This window comes from Xenopus laevis, chromosome 2L, assembly GCF_017654675.1.
Source record: "Xenopus laevis strain J_2021 chromosome 2L, Xenopus_laevis_v10.1, whole genome shotgun sequence".
Classification (NCBI taxonomy): Eukaryota; Metazoa; Chordata; class Amphibia; order Anura; family Pipidae; genus Xenopus; species Xenopus laevis.
The window spans coordinates 108,367,527-108,392,441 of record NC_054373.1 but is presented as its reverse complement, the minus strand read 5'-3'; the positions used below and the strand labels follow the sequence as shown (position 1 = coordinate 108,392,441).

At 37.5% G+C, this 24,915-nt stretch overlaps 1 protein-coding gene across 4 annotated transcripts in view; it reads right to left on the bottom strand.

The window, feature by feature from the left end:
- Positions 1 to 24,915, bottom strand: part of LOC108708366 (RNA-binding protein Musashi homolog 2) — a 448,133-nt gene that overhangs the window by 297,692 nt on the left and 125,526 nt on the right. For all 4 annotated transcript variants that reach the window (XM_018246988.2, XM_018246989.2, XM_041582303.1 and 1 more), the window contains exon 6: positions 8,673 to 8,765. In XM_018246988.2, the coding sequence (XP_018102477.1) occupies positions 8,673 to 8,765 (93 nt within the window). The remainder of the gene's footprint in view (positions 1 to 8,672; positions 8,766 to 24,915) is intronic.

Genomic DNA, 24,915 nt, shown 5'->3' with positions numbered 1-24,915 from the left:
AGAAGGTTTCTTTTCTCATGCTAACGAATCCATGGAGCATACTATTTTATCTAAATCTGTATCTGGAGTCCCCAGAGAAAAGAAAACCAAGCTAGCTGGTGTTTCTTATGAAGGCTACTGTTTTAACTCCATCTTCACAAGGACAAAACAACAAAGGCACATGGATGTATCTAAATTTCTGTATTTATCGCCAAGCCCCAGTAAGAAAATAAAGATTGCATATAGGAATTATCAAAAAACATGACAGCTAGCAAAACACAGATTACAATATGGACCTGTAAGGCACCAAAACACAATCATCCCAAAAATTGTATAGAGTCACGAGGTTTAAGAATACACTATTTGCTTTGAATCTTTAACAGGAATGTGATGTGCAATAAAAATAGAACCATTCTGCTGAATAACATTAAAGAGGTAATGGCACAGGAAGTGTGCTGTAACAAGGTCTTTTTTTCCCCACAGGAAATTTGGCCAATACATTTGAGCAATTAATACCAATAACACTATGGGTTCTGCTTTAGTGTGAGGAGCAGGACAAGTAGGGGGCAAAAGAGGGGAAAACTACATGGTTTGCCCCTACCTCATGCTCACAGTGCTGCTAAACTAAGGTAGCCCTGTATTCACAAGAGAGGCCTTAGATATTTATGCTCCAAAATTGAGAGTAGAAACCTGTTGTATATCAAGTTGGGGGAAAATGCAAAGTGAAAAAAATGGCAGATTGTCCCCATTTTTGCATTTTGTACACTACCTTCCCATATGTAAATAAACCCTTACATGTGACAGTGACTACCATTTTCTATATTTGCAAGATGTTTGTGTTTTGTTGGCGTGGTTCTTCCTGAAGAAAAAAATGTGGCTCCAAAACCCAGGCTGTACCTTCTACTGGAATAAGTCCCTCTGGTGAACGCTGGGATGGGATGATATGTATACAACAATGATAACAACTCAGGGAGAAATAATATGTCATCCTCTCTGCACAGTCACAGTCATATCTCACATAAGGCTCAATGCAAACCACATAAGAACTTCTCCATCTAACAGGAGTTGGTATAATACTCCAATTATATTTATCTGTAAAGCTAGAGAGAGCATAAAAACTGGATACCCTAATATAGCAGTGATCTGCAGTCTGTGGCTCTCCAGCTGTTACACTAAACATTTGGCGTATGAAAGATGCTGGTCTTTCTAGTTGCGTTGCAGCTGGAGAGCTGCATGTTGGAGATCCCTGCTAAAGACTGAAAAAGGTAGCAAATTCACCATATACTGAAACCAACTAAATTTGAACTGCATACTGTATGATTAAACAGGTGATTAATAAACTGCCTTAAGGAAGTTTGCTTCTGAGAGAAGAGAGCAAAACTATATTCTCTTTGACTCAGGGATCACTTTGACCAAGTATCGATGTAAAGTTCCATTAGTCAAGCATCAGGCTCTGACTGTTGACTTCAGACTGGATTAGCATCATCTCTTAAATGGCCTACTGGTTTTCTAACCTTGCCATACAAAGACAACTTTCTAGGTATAGTCACCTTTACATCAGGTCACCAAATCCATATTGCTGTTACTAGCAAATTACCTAATACATTCACAAAATAATTTAAATAGGAACATACATGCTTGGTGTATATTCTAATAAAATGCAAGCACCATTTATGTACATGCTGCCAAATTTTAAGATAAACTAAATATATTGTTAATCCTACACGGTAAAATTGATGAAAGAGACCTCTGTTTAAAAGAAATGCAATTACATCTAATTGGTCACCCCAAGTAGAGGGTGTATATATAAGGATCCTTGCTGCATGGTTATCTACACTTTACTGAGGCACAAATCTTAGAATCAAAAAGAATTATGGGCAACATGACCGGTCATAAAAAGAGATTTGTATATATGATATTCATGCATTGCATCTGCATGGCCATTGTATAGGGAAAAGACAAACCATTTTTCTAAAGTACTGAAAAGTGTAACCACGATCCTCTTTGATATACGATCAGTTGGTTTCTAGGTGAAATTTTCCATCTGACACTTTGATATTTCTATTAAGCAAAGGGTCATGGGATCAGCTGAAAGTTCCAGTACATTAAGGAGTTAAAATGTCATGTCAGACAACAAGCTTTGGCACAAGGCCAGTAGGCACATGGGAACCAAGGCAGCTGAGTTATAAAGGCCTGATTGTAGCAGCCCACTGGATTGGAAATGACTTGTAGGCCTAATGAAACAAAACTTTGGCAGGAAAACGGAATGAAAGGAGTGAGACAATGAAAGACAGGAACAAAGGGAGCAGAGTTGTTTCAGCTTAGCAAAATAAGCTCACTTTGTTGTTGGGAAAAGCCAAAGCCGATTAGGATAAACCAATGACTAAGCATAAGTCTTCCAAACTAATTACACAGTTCACCATGTGAAGTGTGATTGTCGGACTGAAAAGTGGCCACAACTTTCTCTTCCTACCCGAACCCCATAATGCTAATGAAAAAGAACCCAGCATGCACATGAAGTCCTTTTCTAATGCTCCAAGACTAGAGATCAAGAGATTACCATCCAAGGTGCAATGTCATAAATCTACAAGAAAGAGATCATACCTCCCAACTGTCTCTTTTTCGGAGGGACAGTCCCTCTTTTGACAGCTCAACCTGCAGTCCCTCATTTGTACTGGAAAGTCCCTATTTTCTCTGCACTGAAGAGCCAGAATTGGCTTTTAGCAGAGAGCCCAGAACAGCTAACAGGTGCAAATAAGATACTTTGTAACAATTTTGAGACTCAAGAAAACAGTTTAGATAAGGAGAATTATTTTCAAACTTTCATAACCTGCCACATTTTGTAAAATGAACATGGTAATTAGGGTGTGTGGCCAAAGAAAGGGGCGTGGCCAAAAATTAGCTGAGCTTCGTGTGAAAACATTTTTTTGTCCTTCTTTTTACTTCCAAATGTTGGAAGGTATGAAGAGATAAGCACCCATCACTGGTTTTGCTTATTTTGGATTGCTGGGATCATTTACTTGGTACATTTCACCACAACAAGTCTTTCCATAATAAGTCTACTAGAAAATCAATTAAACATTAAATGAACCCAATAGACTGGTTTTGCTTCCAATAAGGACTAATTTTATTTAAGTTTGGCTCAAGTACAAGGCACTGGTTTATGATTACAGAGAAAAAGGAAATCTTTTAATCTTCATACATTTAGGGAAAAACATGGATGATACACAAAGCTAACATGCCAGGTCTGGTTCCATGCACCCGAATAAATCTGAAGAACACTTCAGAAAAGTCTCATTGAAAGCTAAGAAGCTCTGCACCATTAAGAGATATAAAATGCCCAGCTACCGGGAGCCAATGTTTAGCATATTGCAAGGAGTACTAAAATAGAGCTGTGATCATGAAGTGCTGAAGATTTGTGAAATCCAAGAGCAAGCAGCAAAGTGTGCGACTGGAATATTCAGCACAGTTGTTTTGATTACAGCATTGGTTACTTTACTGATTCTAGACCTGCCATTTAACCTAGTGACATTAGAAAAATGGTGCCCAACATCAAGAAATAAGGGCCTTAGCAGTCCTATTATTCGTTTTAACCCCAAAGAAGAACTGTTATTTAGCCATAATTATTGAGCTGATAATTACTTTTAAAGCCTACTTATGTCACCGTTAGCCGGAATTTTAGCCGTGAGCAATTCAAAGCCTGGTTTACATGGTACATTATCAACTTTGTTCTTTAATATATCATCTTCTTTTATAAATGGGAGTAATAACAGGTGCAGAGTTTGCTTCAGGCCTAACAACCCATAGCAACTATTCATGTTTGCTTTTAAACAGCAGGCTAAAAAAACTGTGGCGTAACTAGATATTACTGGGCCCGACAGGAAATTATTTTTCAGGCCCTCAAAATGTCTAGAGATTGACCTGTTTTACCAATATTTATTGACATTGTATATGAATTCAGGCCTCATGGGGCCTCTACACCTCCTAGGCCCCCCTTTGCAGCCGCAGGGTCTGCTTCCTCTGTAGTTAAAAAAATACTACCTGCTGATTGGTAGTTATGGGTTTCTATGGGTGGAGCAAGCTGTGGCACGGCTGAATACATGGCTTCACGAGACAGAAAAAAAACCACTTAACTTTTTTGAAATGAATGTATAGCGTATTGGAAAATAACACCAAATTCCTTGTTAACTAAGTAAAATGTTGTTTTTGGATTTACGTCCCCTGTAAGCAGACACTGGCAACCCCTCATGCCCTGCGAAACAGGTGCCTGAAAACTTCCAGCACAATTCATTGCTATTTTTTAATCAACCAAACCCATTCTGTCATATTTCCAGCAGCAATCTAAATGGAATAGCCCATGTTTAGACAAACTAGCCTACAAGTGCTGTAATATCTTATAATGAACTGCTGCCCTTGCATTTGGACTACTGTGGTGTAAAATAAATTACATTTTTTCTTAAAAAAAAAGAAAGAAAAGTCCTGCATTAAAGTTCAATCCACTTTGCCTGAAGCTCAATACCAGAGTTACTGAAACCATATGTGCTTCTCTCTCTGACCTGTGTATCAGTTTAGTTTCCTGTTCCCACCAGTTCTGTTTATTTCACCTCATGTTTTATATTAAGCTATCTCCTTTAGCGGTCTTCCTTGTTATCCACGTGTGGCAAAATCTTCCACCACCCATACATAAAGCTCATTGCGGCATGGAAAGGAAATGCACACTGAGCAATAATCTACAAGGAAGGAACAATCGCTGAACACATTCCCCGAGGAGCAACCCAAAATAAAGTCCTTTAATAGTTACTGAAATGATACCTCAAGCATTACCTTATAGTGTTAGTTGTTTACGTCCCCATAGCAAAGCAAAAAAACACACTATCTATGACAATAATGTAAAAGCAATGATTGTGCCCACTCCTTTACCAAACTTCAAAATGTAAAAAACAAATGTTAAAACACTGACATTTATCTTACAAATGAGATTCTGACCAAACATTTGAATCCACTGCATATTATAATACACAAGAATAAACTCAAAATATGTTACTTAATATGGAAACTTAATAGAGAGATTTGTATACTGTATATCCTGTCTCCTGCTCTGTTATATAACCTACTCTCTCCCCTTTTCCTACCCATTATACTGTACAATGGTTCTTTATTGCAACTGTTTGAGGACATTAATGAAATACATAATAAATAAATATCTATGAAACATTTTTAATGTTTTTTAGCTATTGCTGTGTTTGCCAAATACAGGTATACAGGTTATCCAGAATGCTCGGGACCTGGGATAATGGATCTTTCCAAAAAATTTGGATCTTTACACACTAGAAAATCACGTAAACATTAAATATACCCACTGGGCTGGTTTATCTTCCAAAATGGATTAAGTATATCTTAGGTTCGATCAAGTACAGGGAACTGTTTTATTATTACAGAGAAAGAGGAAATAATTTGGCTAAAATGGAGTCTATAGGAGATAGCCTTTCCGTAATTCAGAGCTTCCAGATAATGGATACCCTACCAGCACTCGCCTTTATATATATGATGTGCTACCAACAACCCATACCAGCCTTATTTAGTGCTGATTTACCGTTTCTTTACCTAGTGTTCATTTCTCTTACTGCCAGCAACCACCTTGATCCTTCCCTCTCTGTCTCTGACATCATATAAAAACATCTTTATATGTCAAGAAAAATTCTACTATAATTCAATTTAATTGTGCACATCAGCATTAACACAGGTATATTTTCTAACATCAAATATTTTTCATACAAAGTAACAACAAAGGTTTTTTTTTTTTTTTTTCACTTCTGAGTCCTTTATTTGGTTCTAATAGTCTTTACGCAGACATCCCAGCATTTCTTTCTGACTAAATGCACATGATTAGCACTTTACAAATCAATTCCAAAAACAATGTTGATAATGGGAGGAAAAAAACGAGAAAAAAAAAATACTACTGCTCAAAAAACAACTTACCCCCATCAAACTGCTCTTCAACGATTTCCAATGCTGAATATACTACAAAACTTGTTTCTAAACGCTCATCACTAGAACTAAGCTAGGCTTTAATAGCTTTCAGCTGTCAATGGTAATGACAATGTTTATATCTATGGCTTTGTATTACTCTCTTGTTTCTCTGTTCATTTGTTAAAATTCAATAAAATAATTGTAGTGAATCAAAATACAATCCAAGGAATAACTACAAGTATCACATCTGAAACACCAACAGGGCCAGACATAATGGGCCACACAAGATCCATAAGGCACCATACTGTAAGTCCATCTAACAGTATAACTACATCAGTCAGGGCAAAGTGCTCGGGAAACAGATGAATTTGCTAAGAATAATGACTACAAAGACCTCTGTGTTTTGCTGCTTGTGATTTGTTGTAAATATAACTTGTTTCCAGAAACACTGCTGGTGGCAACATGATTCATGGAAATGATTCATGGCGAGTAAGGAAAAGGAAAGACAAATGTTCTAAACCACGGGGTTGTGGAAATCAGGGATTAAAATATTTGCCAAACGACAACTTTCAGAATTCTGACAGCAGCTACAATAGACTTATAATTGTAACTATTCTCCTTATGCTGTAGAAGTGCAGTTTGCCATTCATTCACAACTGAACTGCGTCAGAAATAGACATTTAGGGCTCTTACACACAGGCGTTTTTTCCTCCGCTCAATTATTGTGAAGGGGGCTGTACTCACACAGACACATGTAAGCTCCAAACGCAGGTGGGACGCAGCATGTTGCATTTCACCTGTGTTCAGCGCATATATGTGTCTGTGTGAGTACATCCCCATTCACAATTATTCAGTGATTCTACTCCTGCGCTCCCCTGCGGCTGAACGGAAGAAAACGCAACACAGGGAAGCGCTCTTACACACGAGCGCAAAACCGCCCGTGTGTAAGAGCCCTAAAGACCAATTTCTACACATTTAGTGCCACTCCTTAAACATGAGGGGTAGGATTGCTGTTAATAACCATGATTTTCATATTTGAGAAATGCATTAAAACCGGCTACACATGGACTTCTGTTTCCTAAACATATAATCATCTCACATATGATGATTATGAATACAATCATCCTTCAGAAACTGCTCAGTGTGAAACAGACTAAACTACACAAACTGAATCTACAAGAGCTGTACCCCAATTCAAATGTAGGTCAAGGAAATTCTCTATGAATGCCAGATTCGGTTCGGCCAGGCAGAAGGATTCGGCTGAAACCGAATCCTTCTGAAAAAGGCCGAATCCTGACCGAATCCCGAACCAAATCCTGGATTGGGTGCATCCCTAGTCCCAGTGCAATCTATATATGTTTGCAGGGCCAAGCAGGCAGCTACCCTTTGTTTTCCTGGCAAATGGTCTTTTTAGTTGATGGACAATTCGTACGATCGTTTCGAGATAATCGTCTTTTAAAAATCTTTACATCTATGGCCAGCTTAAGGGCTCTTACAGACGAGCGTCTTTAGCTGCGCTCCCCTGCGTTCCGGATTGATGCGTTCAGCCGCAGGGGAGCGCAGGAGTAGACGCAATGAATTCTTTTCAATGGGGCTGCACTCACACAGACGCACATAAGCGCCAGTCGCAGGAAAAATGCAACATGCTACGTCCCAACCTGCGTTCTGCGCTTACATGGGTATGGAAGATAGCACATAGTACAAGTAGATCCAGGGACTGGTCTGATTTTTTTTCCCCCTCTGAGGCAAATTGGAGTGGCTTCAAATGTTTTTTTTTGCCTTCCTCTGGATAATCTAGCAGTTAGGCAGGTTAAAAAAAAGAGTTGAACTTGATGGATGTGTGTTTTTCAACCTAATTTACTATGTTACTATGTAATCTACACACATTTTAGGGCCTGCCATTCAGCTCCTAAGATCTCAGGTCCTAAAACGTCTGTAGATTCCTCAAATTCCTGTAGATTGGTATAGAGATAAGATACTGCTTTATAAAGCAACGTTTACTACCCTTTATCATGTTTCTCTCACTGGTGAAAACACGGCAAGCAACTAGGAGACAGTGACTGGTGGAATGGTGCCACAAATGTGATGAGCAATATATGGTTAGCATATACATTTTTTAATTTACAGAGTTACAATGAATGTGTGTCACTGCTTGGTTTTTCAATTGAATGCCTATAAAGCCTTCGATTTTTCTTACCAACAAAAGAAATGAGCAATGCCCAGTTTTAAAACTGTAAATATATTTAATCATAATACACAAAAGCCACAACTATACTGTAAATTATATTCCCTATAAATGGTTCTTAGTGATTTCATCAGATACAGTTTGTGTTCAGTGATATAATACCTATCACATGACTCACTGCAACTTGTAAATAATTATGTACCCCTTATTGTAAAATATGAGGATAATGACTTATATGGCCTTGTGCCTTTAATGACTTATAATATCCTTATATTTTACAACAGGGTTATATTAGTCTCAATATGAACATATAGTCAATAAGACGCAAAGATCAAGTTGACAAACTTTTAAAAATCCACACAAACTTTATACAGATCATAAAATCAAATGCAATTCCTATAATTCCCAGACAGATGGCCACATAAATAACCAAAACGAGTCCATGGAAAGTGAAGACTAGAATCGACACCATCCTAGACAATAATGCACCGTCCCTCCGAGATATGAATTCAGATGTAGAAAAATGGCTGGGTCTTACCTTTCCAAAATGTTCAAAATATTGTTTTACATCTTCTACTACCGTGTTCGCTGATAATCCACCTACAAATATTTTCTTTGTTCGTGTGACCATCTGCAGGAAACAAGAAAAGAGACACATGGTTTAATCAGATTATTGGGCACAACAAAGGCGGACAAAAATATCATTCAGATATCACTGGTAATCCAATTAACTGAAATATTTCTCCATGAAAAGAGAGTTTACAGTAATCCAATCACATTTGATGTGGTTAGTATGTAAGGGCATATGCAGACTAGATGTTATAAGAAAAAAGGATAAATTTGAGGCCTGTCATTGGAACTCTCCCAAAGCACCTAAGAGTAACTAACAAACAAAACATTCTTGGTAACAAAAGTAGTGAGTGAATATTTTTGGAGTACCAAGATGAAAATTTCTACCCTCTAAGTAAAAGGAAGGCTTATTGAACTCAACAGAATGGACTGATATATGTGTACCATGGGCAGAACACCTTTCCAGTTGAAAATTTAAGGTGAGAGGAAGAGTCCTTTAGAGAGGAGACAAAACCATAGTTCACTGTATGAGATTAATGTTTAATAGAACTGTTAAGTTCTGCTGTCCTTCTCAAACTGGTCTTTTATTTGGTTAGACCTTGCCTTTAGTATAACAGACACATATCGAAAAAGGTTTTTTCTTCAATCTCTAACTGTATAAATGAGTCTCCTAGTTCTCCAAACAAAAGGCTAATGGATGCACACTATAAGCAGACTCTCCACTTTTACTTTTGCCTCAAGTGTGGGCAGAAAGACAAGAACGCCAGTACAGCAATGCTGAAGTATGAAGCTTCCCACTGAGGACAGCATACGAACACAGTCACATCACGTAGCAACTGTGAGAAAATGTATTCTTCTTTGTTGGTTAAGTGACGGTTAATTGTTACTTTATAATTTATTGTATGGTTCACTGAGTACAAAAGCCCAGTCCTAGCTTTCGCTAAATGGAATCTGCACATGTACCGAGGAGCAAAAATTATAAAATCAGTAGGGAATAGTGGTGGATGGGGAGAAAAACATTGATAAGAAAGGTTGTTTTGATATTTCAGTTCAGCTCTTACTTTTTTTTTTTTTTATATGTGCATGGCATTTTAGACTAGTGAAAACTAAAATATCAGCTGTCTCCGAATTCCCAAGGATGGAGCATCTGGAGAAGGCGGGACACAGACCAACATCCCCATCTCTTGGTGTCACAGGCAGGTCAAGATTCTAGGACAACCAATGCATATGCAAAAAACCATCATTTTCACATGTAAATGAATTCTATTCTTATTTTAAGCAGAAACTACTATATGTAAATGAACTTGATGCATACGTATCAGGAGAAGTCTGCAATCACCGTTTCCCTGCTAGGGAAACGATTAGACAGATATGCGTCCATATATACACTATAAATAATGCCTGTGTATATGGATATAACACGCATATAGACCCAAAACACATTGCTAGGAAATGGCACTTAAATGACTAGAGGTACAAATCCAATTTTCTACATGATCACACATTTGACAATGTTTCTTAATCAATGGCACTGAAAAACAAAAAAATATGGTTTGCGGTAATGCAAAAATGTGTCTACACAAGGAAAACGTATTCAGAGCTCGCATTTGAAACACAAACACCTATTTACAGCTGTTGCTTTCAGAAGATAGATACAGTAGTTGGGAGAATTTCATTCCCTCTCCCCCTTTTTTAAAATGGCACCTGAAATATTTGATGTTCCTTTCATTTTATATTTTGCTATATGCATAAATTCCCTAGTTGGCAAGGAAAAGCCAAATTGTTAGAAAAGCTGATTTTTTTTTTCCAATGGAAGCACTTTGACTTAATGATGTCCAGTAATTAAAACATCAATGTGACCACATCAGCCCAATATAGAGAAACAACAAATATGCTGATTTGAATAACACTACTGTGACCTATAACAACAGGTACCCCAATTCTCCCTCCATATCTTTCTAATTTCATTTCTCTATCTTGTATGACCTTTTGCTCTATTTCACTCTTTGTTTCTTCCCTCTCATTTCTTTTCTACATTTCCCCTTCTTCCATCATGACCGAACCCCACTGTTCTTTGTTTACTTCCCTCTGTTTCCTGATTGCCTCCAATACTCCAGTACAAATACAATATACTACGTTAATATTATATAGATTTCTGGTAGGTATTATCATCATACACATTATTTTTGTTGCTAAATTACAATTTAGGCAGATTTCTGCAAAACATTTTTAAAACAATCTACTTTCTAACATTTATTCTTACTATATCTGCCTATGGAAAAGTATTTCTTGCATGAGATTTTTTTTTCTATGTTTTAGGGAGAGAATAAATTGTCACTTATAATAGTCCTGAAATCCTGAAAAGGAAATATTTTTCCATGGCTACAGACTGAAACAAGTCAAATTAGCCTGTCTGTTGCTAAATGTGCCCTTTACATTGAAATCATAATCTGCCTATCGACTTCAACATTAAAAGACAAGCCCCCACATGTAATACAAGGCACTAAGTTTGCCCAGCAGCAGTAACCAGTAGCAACCAATAATATGTTTGCTTTTAAACATGTGACCAGGAAATTCTACCTGCTGATTGGTTGCTATAGGTTACTGCCCCTTGGCAAACTTAGTGCCTTTAATTACATAATTACATAACCCCAAAAGAATCAGAAGCAAATGTACCAATGGGTTCTTGACTGATGCACAATGTTATTAATATCTACAAAGGTAAATGTTCCCAAGGTTTACGTTGTAGCTCACCGTCCTCTTGTCTGTGACTCACCACTAATAGCTTTAATTAAAAGGCTTTTTGATGGGTTAACCTTAAAGATATCCAAATCATTGGCCATATACGGCAATAGCCAATTGCTATTGTTCCATATAAAACTGTTCCATTTATTCTGGCAGATGGGCAAAATTATTGGTTCTACAGGAAGGGAGTATTATCATTTTTAAATCTGTGATATACCTGTGAACAAGGGGAATTTGTAGATGACACACATACATGTCCAGGACAGTAGAGTCAAAGTTGACCAAACTACCTGACCAAATCTGGGAATTAGTCAACAAATACATCTGTAGCATCAAGTGTGGATGAATAAAAGTCCAAAATCTAAGGTTGTATGGAGAAGGTGAATTTATCTATCACCAGTGTTTATTTAAGGACATTTCCCATTATACCGGAGTCTCATAAAAGTAATTATTGTTGTCAGCATGGCCAGAGATACAGCTCTTTCAGACTTGTACTAGATATCTCACCACCCCAAATACATCAAATTAAAGAGCATTAACCAATAACCTCAGGTGTCTACAGATGGTCAATTTGAATAACCAATGGACAGAAGTCTTTTCCAAAAAATAAGGGGGTACAGTGAAATAATAGCCCCATGCCAAACTCAATACATACTTCAAACCAACTACGATGTGATCGAAACGTTGGGATTTCATTTGCTTGTCTATTAAAATGAGTTACTCTAACTGAGCCTGTTGAGTGCTATATTTTGGAAAGGATATATCTATCTATCTATATATATATCTATATATATATATATATATATATATATATATATATATATATATATATATATATATATAATATATATATATATATATATATAATATATATATATCCTTTCAGGCTATAGTCAGGTGATACTACTGGTGGCTAATAAGAGGGCAACCAAGTTTAGGAGTTTTACTTTGAAAGCAGCAAGTAAGTTGCGGGTAAAACTTAGTCCTTTTGTAAACTGTACAATGAAGCAGTAGACTTCGTCATGAATCAGATGAAAGTTGAGTGTAGGACTGGACTATTTTCAAGCTGGCCAAAAGTAGGGATGACTTTGACGTAGTCGGCCAGCTTGAAAATATTGCAATATATGGACAAACAATCCCTGTTTTGTAAGGGTAAGGCATTTTTTATATGTGTATATATATTTATGTGTGTGTTTTTATATATATATATATATATTTATAAAAGTCCAAAGGTTTACACGCACACCGATGTTGATATAAATGTTACTTTATTAGGAAGTCATTAATTTATTGCATCTTTCGGTTCGGAATCTAGAACCTTTCTCAAGATGCTTTTCCCTCTCAATATATATATATAAAATGGGTCCCATACCTATATGTATATATTTATATATATATATATATATATATATATATATATATATATATATATATATATATATAAAATCTGCCAGCGGCAGTTCAATTATAGCTCTATTTTAATTGCAGGGATACAAAACAAGTCTGGAGAGTGAACAAGTTCAAAGTGAACAAATTTAATTGCTCTTCTCAAATTACCAAGTATTTTCTGTGTCAGAAGTTTCTTCACGCCATCCTGAAGAAGAAACCTGGGGTTTTGAAAACCATGAAATTTACACAGAACTTCTTAACACACTAAGCAATATCAGTTAACCAAAGCTATTTGCTTCCTGAGAGTCTGTAATTACAGATGAGAAGACTATATATAAAACTAATCCTAAAACATGTTCCCCTGTAGAAACATGTTGTAATTGTTAGATATCTAACTTAGAATTAAGAATGCCATGGCCCCCTCACAATCTCCAGGGCCCTCCTCTCTGGGTCAGCAGGGGCCCATGAGTGACGGGGTCCAACGAGTTTTAGCCTGGTGTCCCGCCGGCCCAGGCTGACCCTTAAAATACACATGAACCACTTCCAGATATATCAGACAAATACATATGCCAGTACAGTAATATATGTCAAACTTTTTATAATACTATCAGTATATCTCAATGGTGAACGTGGCTGTCTACCATTACCAGTTTACACGGACATCATTACTATCTGATTCACTTTCCTCGAATAGATACTTTCAGGTAATGAGAATAGTGAGGTAGGTAAACAGAGTGGTCTGCATGAAAATCTTCCAACATCCCCCGGTGGCTGATAGAATAGGTAGCCGAGAGAGTTAATACAAGATAGCTGCCTTCTGCATTTTAAGATATTTATCTATCTGCGCTCATCTCCTAAAATCTCACCATGGATGATTATAAAATTGAATGCGCATATGTGAAAGACTGTTCTCAAGAGCCATCTCTGCCCTTCAGTCTTCTTTCTTTTCTGCATTTCATTTCAACACAGTTTGACGGGTAGCTTCAATGGAAAATACTCCATTTGCATCCCAAATTGCTTAAATTAATTTGACTTCAGAAGGAGCTAATTGCATATAAACTGAAATGTTTCTCGGCATATCTATATATTAGGGGGCACATTAAAGCTTGTTTACCTAATCAGAAGCTTGGCATTTCATCATTTTTACACCAAGGTCTTACAAATAGGTTTATAATTGGAAAAAAATTATCTTAAGTCTTCTGTGCCACCAAACACTGAATACCCGATTGTGATTTGCACTCCTGGCTTCAACATTATTTTTATTAGACAACAATAACTCATTTAATGAGAAAAGTGGTTTCTAACTAGATCATAGCTTGCAAATGCCGCTGAATAGCACATTATTAAGCCAAGAAAAGCAAGGCCTTTGACACAGTTATCACGACCAAGGACTAATAGGAGATTTACTTCCATTTGAAGAAGAATGCTAAAAAGGTCATATCACCACATAGCCTGTTAGAAAAGGCTTACAAATCTGCTGCAGACCTTGGAACTGACATTGCCAGAGTACAAGTCATTAAAACTGTGGTGTAACTAGAGGTTACTGGGCCTCACAGCAAAATCATTTTAGGCCCACCTACGTTACCAATAATTTGTTTCTTAAAGGAAAATTAAAACTTCTCCTGGGCCCCTCAGCAGATGCCTTCTCTGTAGTTATGCCACTACATCAGAAAGTTGTTGAACTAATTCTATATCTTCATGCAAGTGATGCATTCAGCAAGCAGAGGTCAAAGGCAGTGCTTTTCTTGCTTTGTCTAGTCTATTGTAAGCACAAACTCTTACCCAGATTGGTGTCCAATTACTAGATAGGGATCTGCCTTGAGCTGGTGTCTGCTACACCATAACAGTAGAGCAATGGATGCAATGCATTTAATTATACATAAGCAGCATTTTCTCCAAGTGAAATGTAACAACGTTTTTTGGTGGACCAGTAAAGACATTCTGACAATATCATGTCTATGACTGATCTATTGAATCTCTTAAAGCAAACATTTATAAAGTCTACATCAATAAAGTCTGGAATACTCTGTACAGAGCGTTATAATGTACAGTAAATCTGTAGGGGTAATTTACAACCTCAACCGAAGTTGTGACTACAAGAAAAAATGAGCAGTGGTTAGGCAAATTGTCAGGTACTTGCATCCAAACCCACTCCTTGCACTTCCAAATACTTGCGCTCAACACCACTGCATCCGATATGCCTCCTGTTCCAAATCATGTGTAAGAGCACCAGTTGGCAATAGACGCAGTACACTTCCGCCTAAATAATCAGAAGCAGGGGTCATTTTGACATTGTGCACCTGAAGTGACTTCAAGCTAATGCAGCAATGAAACTGGAATTATGTGAAAAAACATTACATTGTGAACAGTATCTATTATTGCACTTTGCATACTGTACTTGTCGAACTGGGGGGCCTTGGGCTGTCACCTCAGGTGCCCCCACATATCGCTGGGCCCCGCCTCAGTCATAGGGCCCTGCACCCCACCGCCAATGGGGGAGGTAAGGGAGAGCAGCAATAGTGTGAGTGGGTCTGTATTGGTCCCGCTAGCCTAGGCCAACCCTGCCTGTGTGTTCTAAGTCACATTCTGACACACCACATAAGGTTTTCTGTCTAGTCATGCAGTAGCACAGAAGGATTTGTTTTACAGCCCATCCATCAACTTTTTTTAAATATCAGTAGGCTAAATCCCACAAAACCAACAATCTTTCCATGAACATCACGCAGAAACATGGACATCCAAGCTCCTGTTAAATGAAAACTATACCCCCAAAATGAATACTTAAGCAACAGATAGTTAATATCAAATTGAATGACATATTAAAGAATCTTTCCAAACTGGAATATATATTTACATAAATATTGCCCTTTTACATCTCTTGCCTTGAACCACCATTTCGTGACTCTATCTGTGCTGTCTCAGAGATCACCTGACCAGAAATACTACAACTCCAACTGTAACAGGAAGAAGTGAGGAAGCAAAAGGCAGAACTCTGTCTGTTAATTGGCTCATGTGACCTTACATGTGGTTTGTATGTGTACACAGTGAATCTTACGATCTCAGGGGGCGGCCCTTATTTTTTAAAATGGCAATTTTCTATTTATGATTACCCAATGGCACATACTACTAAAAAAGTATATTATTATGATAATGGTTCATTTACATGAAGCAGGGTTTTACACATGAGCTGTTTTACTCAGTATCTTTTAATAGAGACCTACATTGTTTGGGGGGTATAGTTTTCCTTTAAGTAGTGTACGGCAGGGAGTATTTTATACAAGGAAGGCTTGGCATCAGTATAAAATTACACAAGTTCATCTTTTGGACATTGATAAAATATTGAGGGAAATTCTCCTTTTAAACACAAACATTGGCTTAAAAATCAAGCGCACAGAGTGACAAATGCGTGTGTGTTTTCGTGTTTGTGCGTTATTTGTGCTGGGAAAATAAACTGCAAGCAGGGTTAAGGCACAGCACTCCATCAATGCAATGGGAAAATAAAGCACTTTTTTACTGAAGTGGCACAGAAATAATGGCTATACATCTGTGTTAGAAGCTCTGTCAAAACCAGGCTCCGCTGCTGGAGAAAATAACAAGAGGAACCATGGTTACATTTGTGGCTCTTACTCTAACACAAAAGGTTGGATTCCAAAAAGGTCAGTTTAAGTAACTGTACACTGTTAAGCAAATAGGATGTCACAAATAAAACTGGGCCCCATGAGATTGTCTGGTCCACCAAACTTAATAGTGTAATAAGAGACACAAACTGGAACTAAAAAGTTTAAAAGGGAAAATAAAGCCCCTGATGATTATTGGACATTTTGTCACTATTAATACACAGGACTGTTGCACTATATTCCACATTATGCCACTTTATACACAGATTACCTTGCTTAAAAAATTGATTGAAGCAGTATTCTGATTACCATCGGAAGTAAGCCCGCCCCCACTTCATCACCCATCCTATAGAGAGAGAGAAGTGACTACAGAATGAACCACATGTCCGGTGCAAGTAGAAACTCCCATCTATACATGGCCTTAAGGGGCAGAGACTCCTCCACTCCACCGCGTTTACAGAAACCAGAAAAGAAAACTATCAAAGTACATCTGACATCCATTTCCAGTGTTATGTTAGAATTAACCATTTTTTATCCCACAAATACTTGATTTTACATACAAATCCTTCTTCTATTATAAAATATAAAGATTTTGAAGATTCCAATACTATAAGGAGGGAGGCACAAGAAAGTACTTCTACACAAATAATATCTGCAAGCCTGGAATGCATAGATGGTCATTAACTCAGGTCACCGGCCATTAATTAGGCATGAAACAAATGGTAGTGTCCCTTTAAATTTTAAAGAGAAATAAACAGTCTCTGGAGCTGATTCTCATGCATAGTTCTATCCAGATGCAAAATAATTACTAGTGATTTGTGAAGGGGGAAAAAAATCCCACAATGTCAAGAAAATCTCCTTCTAATTGAAAAGTTGCCAGGTAGTTGTGTGCACTGGAGAAAAACTTTAAAAAATGCCATCCATCCAGTTTACTCAATGCACATTTTTAGGCAAACTTTCAACTGTTTGATGGAATCTCTCACTTCCAATTAAGACAGAGCGCTTGATGTGCCAGATGTAACACGCTAGGCGATGCTGGGAGAGGGGAGAAAGGGAGCTTTAGCCTCACTCGTGAATACTCAGGATTTCAAAATGCAAAAAAAATTCAACTATGGGGAACAGAAAATCTAAGCATTCTTTAAAACAAAAACAAACCAATAATTCATTATTAACATTTGATGGCACAAGCATGGAAGATTCCGATTATTCAATGTCACAAACCTGTCTCTGTATATTGCACTTTAACACAGTGCCAGTGTTCAGGAACAGGCCATACGGGTAACACATTTAAACAGAAATTCTATTGGTAAGGGGCATATTTATTATGCTGTGTATAATAAAATGCTCCGAAAATATACAGGTATGGGACCTCTTATCCAGAATGCTTGGGAATTGGGTTTTTCTGGATAACAGATCTTTCTGTAATTTGGATCTTCATACCTTAAGTCTACTAGAAAATAATGTAAACATTATCATATAGGCTGATTTTGCTTCCAATAAGGATTCGTTATATCTTAGTTTGGATCAAGTACATGGTACTGTTTTACTATTACAGAGAAAAAGGAAATCATTTTTAAAAACTTGGATTATTTGATTATAATGGAGTCTATGGGCGACAGCCTTTCCATAATTCAGAGCTGTATATTGTTATGGAAAGCAGTGTTTGTCTGTCCCTGTGTATTCTCTGTCCTGGTGGCTCAGACTGTTTAAACAATGTCAGACAAGGCAGCTGATTAACAGAGCTGTATTTGCTACTAAGACTTTTGTAACTACCAGGGGTAAAGCAAATGCTGCTTTCAATAGCAAACAACTTTTGTTCTGCATTTTTTTTATTTTTGGGTTGACATGCCCTTTAAATTCTGCAGCCAAGTTATAATATAGTTATTTCTAGACACAACCCGGGATTGCAAAGGACCCTTTCGTGTTCTTGGGTGATTTCAACGAAACTACAATGTTAATCTAATTGGATTAACTTCCAATAATCAGTAAATCTTGCATAATGTCCAGGCACATCATGGTATGACGGCAAAACTGAGTAATCTGATGGTATCTTATTGCACTGCCTAAGTGAAAAGGGGAAAACAAAGTGAGCCATACTTTGCAGGAGGAAGAAAAATATCCAACCTTAGTTTGTCCCAATAGCAAACAAAAACAAAGCCGCCTTAACCTTTAGCCTTGATTAATTGAATTTACATATTTCAGGCGAACATGGTAATCAGTTACTGATGAGCAGCGTGTACCTAATCTGCTGAGAGAAGATAACGGTCGTGCTATGACTACATCTGGCTGACCGGTAGAGAGTCCGACCTTCAGCGAAGTAAAGCTGTCAAGGACAAACTCTTCTCTGCACCTTCCCCCCACCAGAACTGCTTACAAAGTATATAGCAGTGGATGTGGGAAGCACAAGATTATTGGAATTGAAATAAACAATTCACGCTATTCCTAAAGTACATAGACCTTGGCTTTGATATTGATGCGGTTTAAAGAGATAAAAAGTCACTTTTTATTATATTGATTTTAAATATTCTACAGAGTATCTCTTTCCGCACCTTTATTGCAGATATTCGGCAAAAGACAAATGCAGCCCATGTGCTGCTTACACTTATTACTTATATAGTATAAGAGGAAGACCCCATTAGTTTCTTTTTTTTTTTTTTACTGGTGCCGCCCTCTGTCCGGATTCCAAGGTAAGAGAAGGTGGCAACCCTATTAGTGAATTTTAAAAGAAACAGTGCACAGATGGACTTTTGCTTATCTGTGAACTGGTCATCCAATTAGTAAGAAATAAAAAAAAACTTTTTTTAAGCATGTTTAACCCAAGCCCTGTTTTTGCAGCTCATGCTGAAAAGAGTGTTTACTGCCCCTTTAATTTCATTCTGTTGTGACTATTAATTCAAACCATTTTCTTACAAGGTAGGAATTAGCATCAGTAATATAATTACCAAGAAATACTGTAACTATGTGACAGGTATGGGAGTCGTTATCCAGAAACCCATTATCCAGAAAGTTCTCAATTACGGGAAGTCCATAGACTCCATTTTAATCAAATAATTCCAATTTTTAAAACTGATTTTCTTTTTCTCTGTAGTAATAAAACTGTACCTTGTACTTGATCCAAACTAAGATATAATTCATCCTTAATAGAGGCAAAACAATCCTGTTGCCTTCTTTAATGCTGAAATAAATTTTAAGTGGACTTAATGTATCTTAATGTATTGAGATCCAAATTACTGAACGATTCCATATCCCTTATCCAAACCCCAGGTCCAGAGCGCTCTGGATAACAGGTCCCATACCTGTACAACTTTTTGCCCCTGTGAGCATATACATCGGCACAGGCCCCAACAAAGAATCCTGATGTGTGAATTTTACAGTGTATATTACAGTATGTGCAGAAGTAATTCATAATGAGAAAGTCTTTATTTTAATGCATTTAATCCAAATGCCAGTGATATATGAAAGACAGGGTGAAGTTAACATAAGTATGCAGAACTGCAGCTCATTCTATAAGATGCCTTTGGAGCACAGAGAACTCTGCGGTTTTACAAAAGTAGTGGGTGGCCCCTCTGTGAGCTTGCAGACGAAATCCAAAGGATCAGACAGAGCTGAAGACTGGCCTTTTCTCCCAGGGCTCAGGGAATCAGACACAGCAACAGGATCTACAGAAAAACTAGAAGCTAAATGGATACAAACTTGTATAATAAACATGGCTTGCTTGTGAGCCCAGACAAGAGGATTTCCTACTTTACTGTATATATAAAAAGTAGCAAGAGAGAGAGGAAAAGGGCCCAAACAAGAGCCATAATCTAGCTTTATCCAGGAACTCATTCTTCATTAATCCTCCGATACCATATTTATACATTTATGCATGGAGACATACATTACCTTAATTAAAACATAGTTAGGGCTTTTTTTTGCCTCTTTAAACTAAACTATTAACAGTACTCATTGAAAGCAATAAATCCTTTGAAAATTGATTATTCCCAGCTGTGAAAGGCTGCTTTGTCAGGTAATTGCCATTAGCTCTGCCTTAGAATAACTGATTTATTACCGTCTGCCCCTTCTGAAGTGAGACCTGATTTGGAACTTGTCATTATTCATAATAAAGCACTGTATCTTCATAAAGGCAACAGAGACAGGCTTGACTTGTTGGTTTTTGGCAACAGCATAAAAAAACACACACACATGGAGACAACACAAACTGCAATTTATAGAAAAGTGTAAGATATACAGAGGGACTGAATCAAGACTAACCTTTTCATTACCCTCGCCTCTTGTTGGAGGTAATTACTCCTACACAAAAAGTTCACTGTGCACGCAGGTTTATATAGGAGAGCACAGGCCTTCCAATGTGCTGCCAGTGAAGAGAAAGAGGGGGGTCTGCAGTTCCATTAATGGTAGTGTAAAACTAGTAAAGGCTGCAGAACTCCAATCATATCTGCTCCTCTCAATCTGATGTGCCACACTGTAATCAAAGGTGATTGGGTGGAAAAGTGGCAAGCTACTGATTTGCTTCTTATGATAAAGCATGAAAATCTTTCAGCTATGATCGGTCACGGGTATTTAACACTGGGCAGAAGTAATCCCAGGCATCAGAGCACTAGATGAGTTCTCTCACTGTAACCTTTAAAGGGGGAAGTTAAAAATAATGTATGCATTTACCCTGGCCAAATTACCCCCATCAGCCAATCAGTGGTAAGATTTGGCTCATTTGCTACAGTTACAATTTACCAGACTTGTTTCTCTAGGTTATGGGACATAAAACGTAAAGGAAAATGAATTACCTCCTGATGGAACTGACCCTTGTGTTTGTTGAATAAATACTGTAGGAGGAGTACAGGAATGGGACCTGTTATCCGGAGTTCTTGGGACCTGAAGTTTTCTGAATAATGGATCTTTCCATAATTGGATCTTCATTCCTTATGTTTACTAGATAATCATTTAAACAATAAATCAACCCAATAGACTTGTTTTGCTTCCAATAAGGATTAATTATATCTTAGTTTGAATCAAGTACAAGCTACTGTTTTGTTATTACAGGGAAAAGGGAAATCACTTTTAAAGATTTGGATTATTTGATTATAACGGAGCCTATGGGAGGCAGCCTTTCCGTTATTCAGAGTTTTCTGGATAACGGGTTTCCGGATAATGGATCTCATACCTGTATTAGATTTGTAAGCTTCGCTGGAGCAAGAACTGTTGTGAATGATAACCTATAAAGCACCACATTCCTCCATATGTAATAAAAGGCACACAGTTTCCCCAGTTGCAGTAACTGATAGCAACCAACAAGATGTTTTGCTTTTAGACTGGTTCACCTGGACCTCACATTTCAGTAAGCAAAAACAATTTCTTTATTGACAACCTTATTATATTCAAGTTCACCTGCTTGATGTTAGTTCTATCACCAATTTATTGGTGCTGTGGGATCTTTGTCCTGGCCTGCCTAAGCAGATTACAAACATTATAATGGTTTTACTGGCTACTTGTGCAGCTTTGTCTTGGACATCCTTGGCAACAAAACACATTAGGGGTCATTTATTTACAGCATGTGCAGTGTGCATATTCAGAATTTAGGCTGCTTTTTTTTTTCAAAGTGTGGGGGGGGAAATACCTGACTCAATTGTATATGCTTAGGGTATACCCTGTAGATCCCAGAATTCTGAGGTCACTAGACAAATTTGTGCATAAATCCATAGCAGGAATTTGGATGTAAGCAGCGCGGCCAAGCACAACTATAAAGAGTCGTTCGCAAACAGGTACCTATAATGAATGGGATTTATTTGTAATGGCAAACTGTGTACATCAACTGCACTTGCAGTAAGAAAATGATCCCTATTAAGATACTGCAGTGCTAAGAGGTCTGTTACTGCGGAGCACCTATTGCATGGACCTGTCAAGAAAAAAATGTTGGTTTCCCCATCTAATTCTGCCTGTGGCCCCACAGAAACAAAGGGAGAAAGCAGAACACATAGCAACAGTAGATGGAAAATACTGCTGTGCTCTGGTGAGGAGTTCAACGGCTCTAACATTTATTTCTGACAATGCTCGAAGTTGGTAGGTTAAGCTGTGTAACATCTCAAAAAGGAAAATGAATTCTGGCCCTAGCAATTACAGGGCTGGCACTCTCCAAGCGTTCGCCAGTTAAAAATAAATGCTGCAACCTTGTACATCACATGGCATTGCAGATCTGTCTGTTTTCCTAAAATATGTAATTGGTGGCTCATCAAAACTGTGATTCTCTCCGTAATTTAAGCCCAAAACATGGTCTGTTATCAGCCTAAAGTTTTGAATTGAATTTACTAATAACCGAGTAAAGAAGAAAATATCCTGCCAGAATATCTGAACCCTCTGTAGCGCTCAGTGTTTATTTGATGTATATACATGTTTGATGTATATACAGCTTAGTGGAATATGTTGGCACAAATAGCTGTTATAATAATAATCATATGTAATTGCTGCCAAAGGGGGAAAGTGTATAAGGTTATACAGTGCCCATTTAGTACAAGTTTGTAAAAATTTCTATCAATCGTTTAACATTAAAACTTGCATAGTGGGGATGTGATAGTAGTGAATAAAATACAGTATGTGCTGCAAATAAATCCATAATGACACAAGTGATTGCAGCTTCGTAAACCTGCTCTGGCGTTTTGTCTTACTGCCATGTTTTGTGATTTAAATACTGTTATATCTGTTATAACAGAAAATGACTAATGATACGATCATTTATAAAATATAATGGGTACAGTCTCACCGCACTGGTCAAAAAAATGCAAATTCTAGGGTAAAAGTGACCCTAGCATCTAGATAGCTGCTGAAATTCCAAACAAGAGATCTGTGGTACAAAAAGTTAAATCATTCAAACACAAAAAAAGCAATAAAACTAAAGACGAACCGCAGAATATCGGTTCACAGCAACCAGCGATGAAGTCAGAACTGTAAAATCACACCACGTAAATAATAAAAAAAACTGCTTAGAATAGGTCCATCTGTAACATACTTACCATTCATGTAAAGATAAATGTTCCCATTAAAATAACAAATAATCTGTACATTATACAGCATATATGTAGAAAATTCAATATTTAACAATATACATATGTAAATAATATTGAACCCAGCTAATGCCCATGTACAAAAAAAGATTTAACATTTTCAGCTACTTCTACCAGTGCATGTAAGTTTATGAGACAAGCGCTGCATGCCTGGACGAGAACAGGCCCCATTCAGCCCTGAGGCAGTCAGGACACCAATATCCTGTTCTGGTGACTGACGCACAGCTATTACACTACCACCCTGCTCACGGCCATGTGTTTTGCAGGTCCATGGATACACTGATTCAAAGCTATCAAAGTTCTTAATCTTTCATAAATAACACGCTTTCATGTCTTTTCTCCCACCCACCTCCTCTTTGCTTCCAGAACACATTAATTTAAAGTTAAAGGAAACATACAGTCAGAATTCAATCACCATATAAATCAAAGAGGAGTAGCTAGAATGCTGTAGAATGGGGGTGGGTAGAGGCTTCAGCACCATGCTGAAAGTCATAGTTCTAGCATATGCTGAAGGCCACTGGATGACCATCGCTGCTGAAGAGATGAGGTCTGCTGTGATTTCCATTTATCCATCTAAAAGTATTTAGGGGGAAACAGGAGAGGAGATTTCCTGCCATAATTACTTTGCTTTCTTTAATGAATAAAGGCATTTGTTTACAATAGTCTAAGAAAAAAATAGTTCAACCTTTGTGAGGTTATGCTGTGATGTGGGGCAATCTGGCACTAAACCAGAAATCAGTAACAACCAATCATGAATCGGCTTATACAGTAAAGACAAATGTCTTGTTTGCTACTGGTTGCTCCTCTAGTTGGTGCTATCCTGATCGATTCTAATAAGGGATGTACTGAATCCACTATTTTGGAATTCAGCTGAACCCTAGAATACTTCATGAAAGATTTGGCTGAATACTGAACTGAATCCTAATTTGCATATGCAAATTAGTAGGGATGCACCAAATCCACTACTTGGGATTCAGACGAATCCCCGAATCCTTGGTAAAAGATTTGGCCGAATACAGAATACCGAACCGAATCCTAATTTGCATGTGCAAATTATGGGCAGGAAAGGAAAAAGTGGAAAAAAATCTGAATCCTGCTGAAAAAGGCTGAATCCTGGATTTGGTGCATCCATACAAATTAGGGATGGATAGGGAAAAAGAGAACTACATGCATGTGTGTATAACATTTTTCACTTCCTTGTTTTGTGACGAAAAGTCACATGATTTTAAGGATTTGAATTTGGTTCAGCCAGGCACGAGGCTTCAACCAAATCCTGCTAAAAAAGGCCAAATCCTGGACAAATATCAAACCAAATCTTAGATTCGGGGCATCCCTGATTCCATTGGCTTACATGATACCAATGTCTGATTTGTGCTGCAGATTTTATTGAAGGATTTTCCCCAAC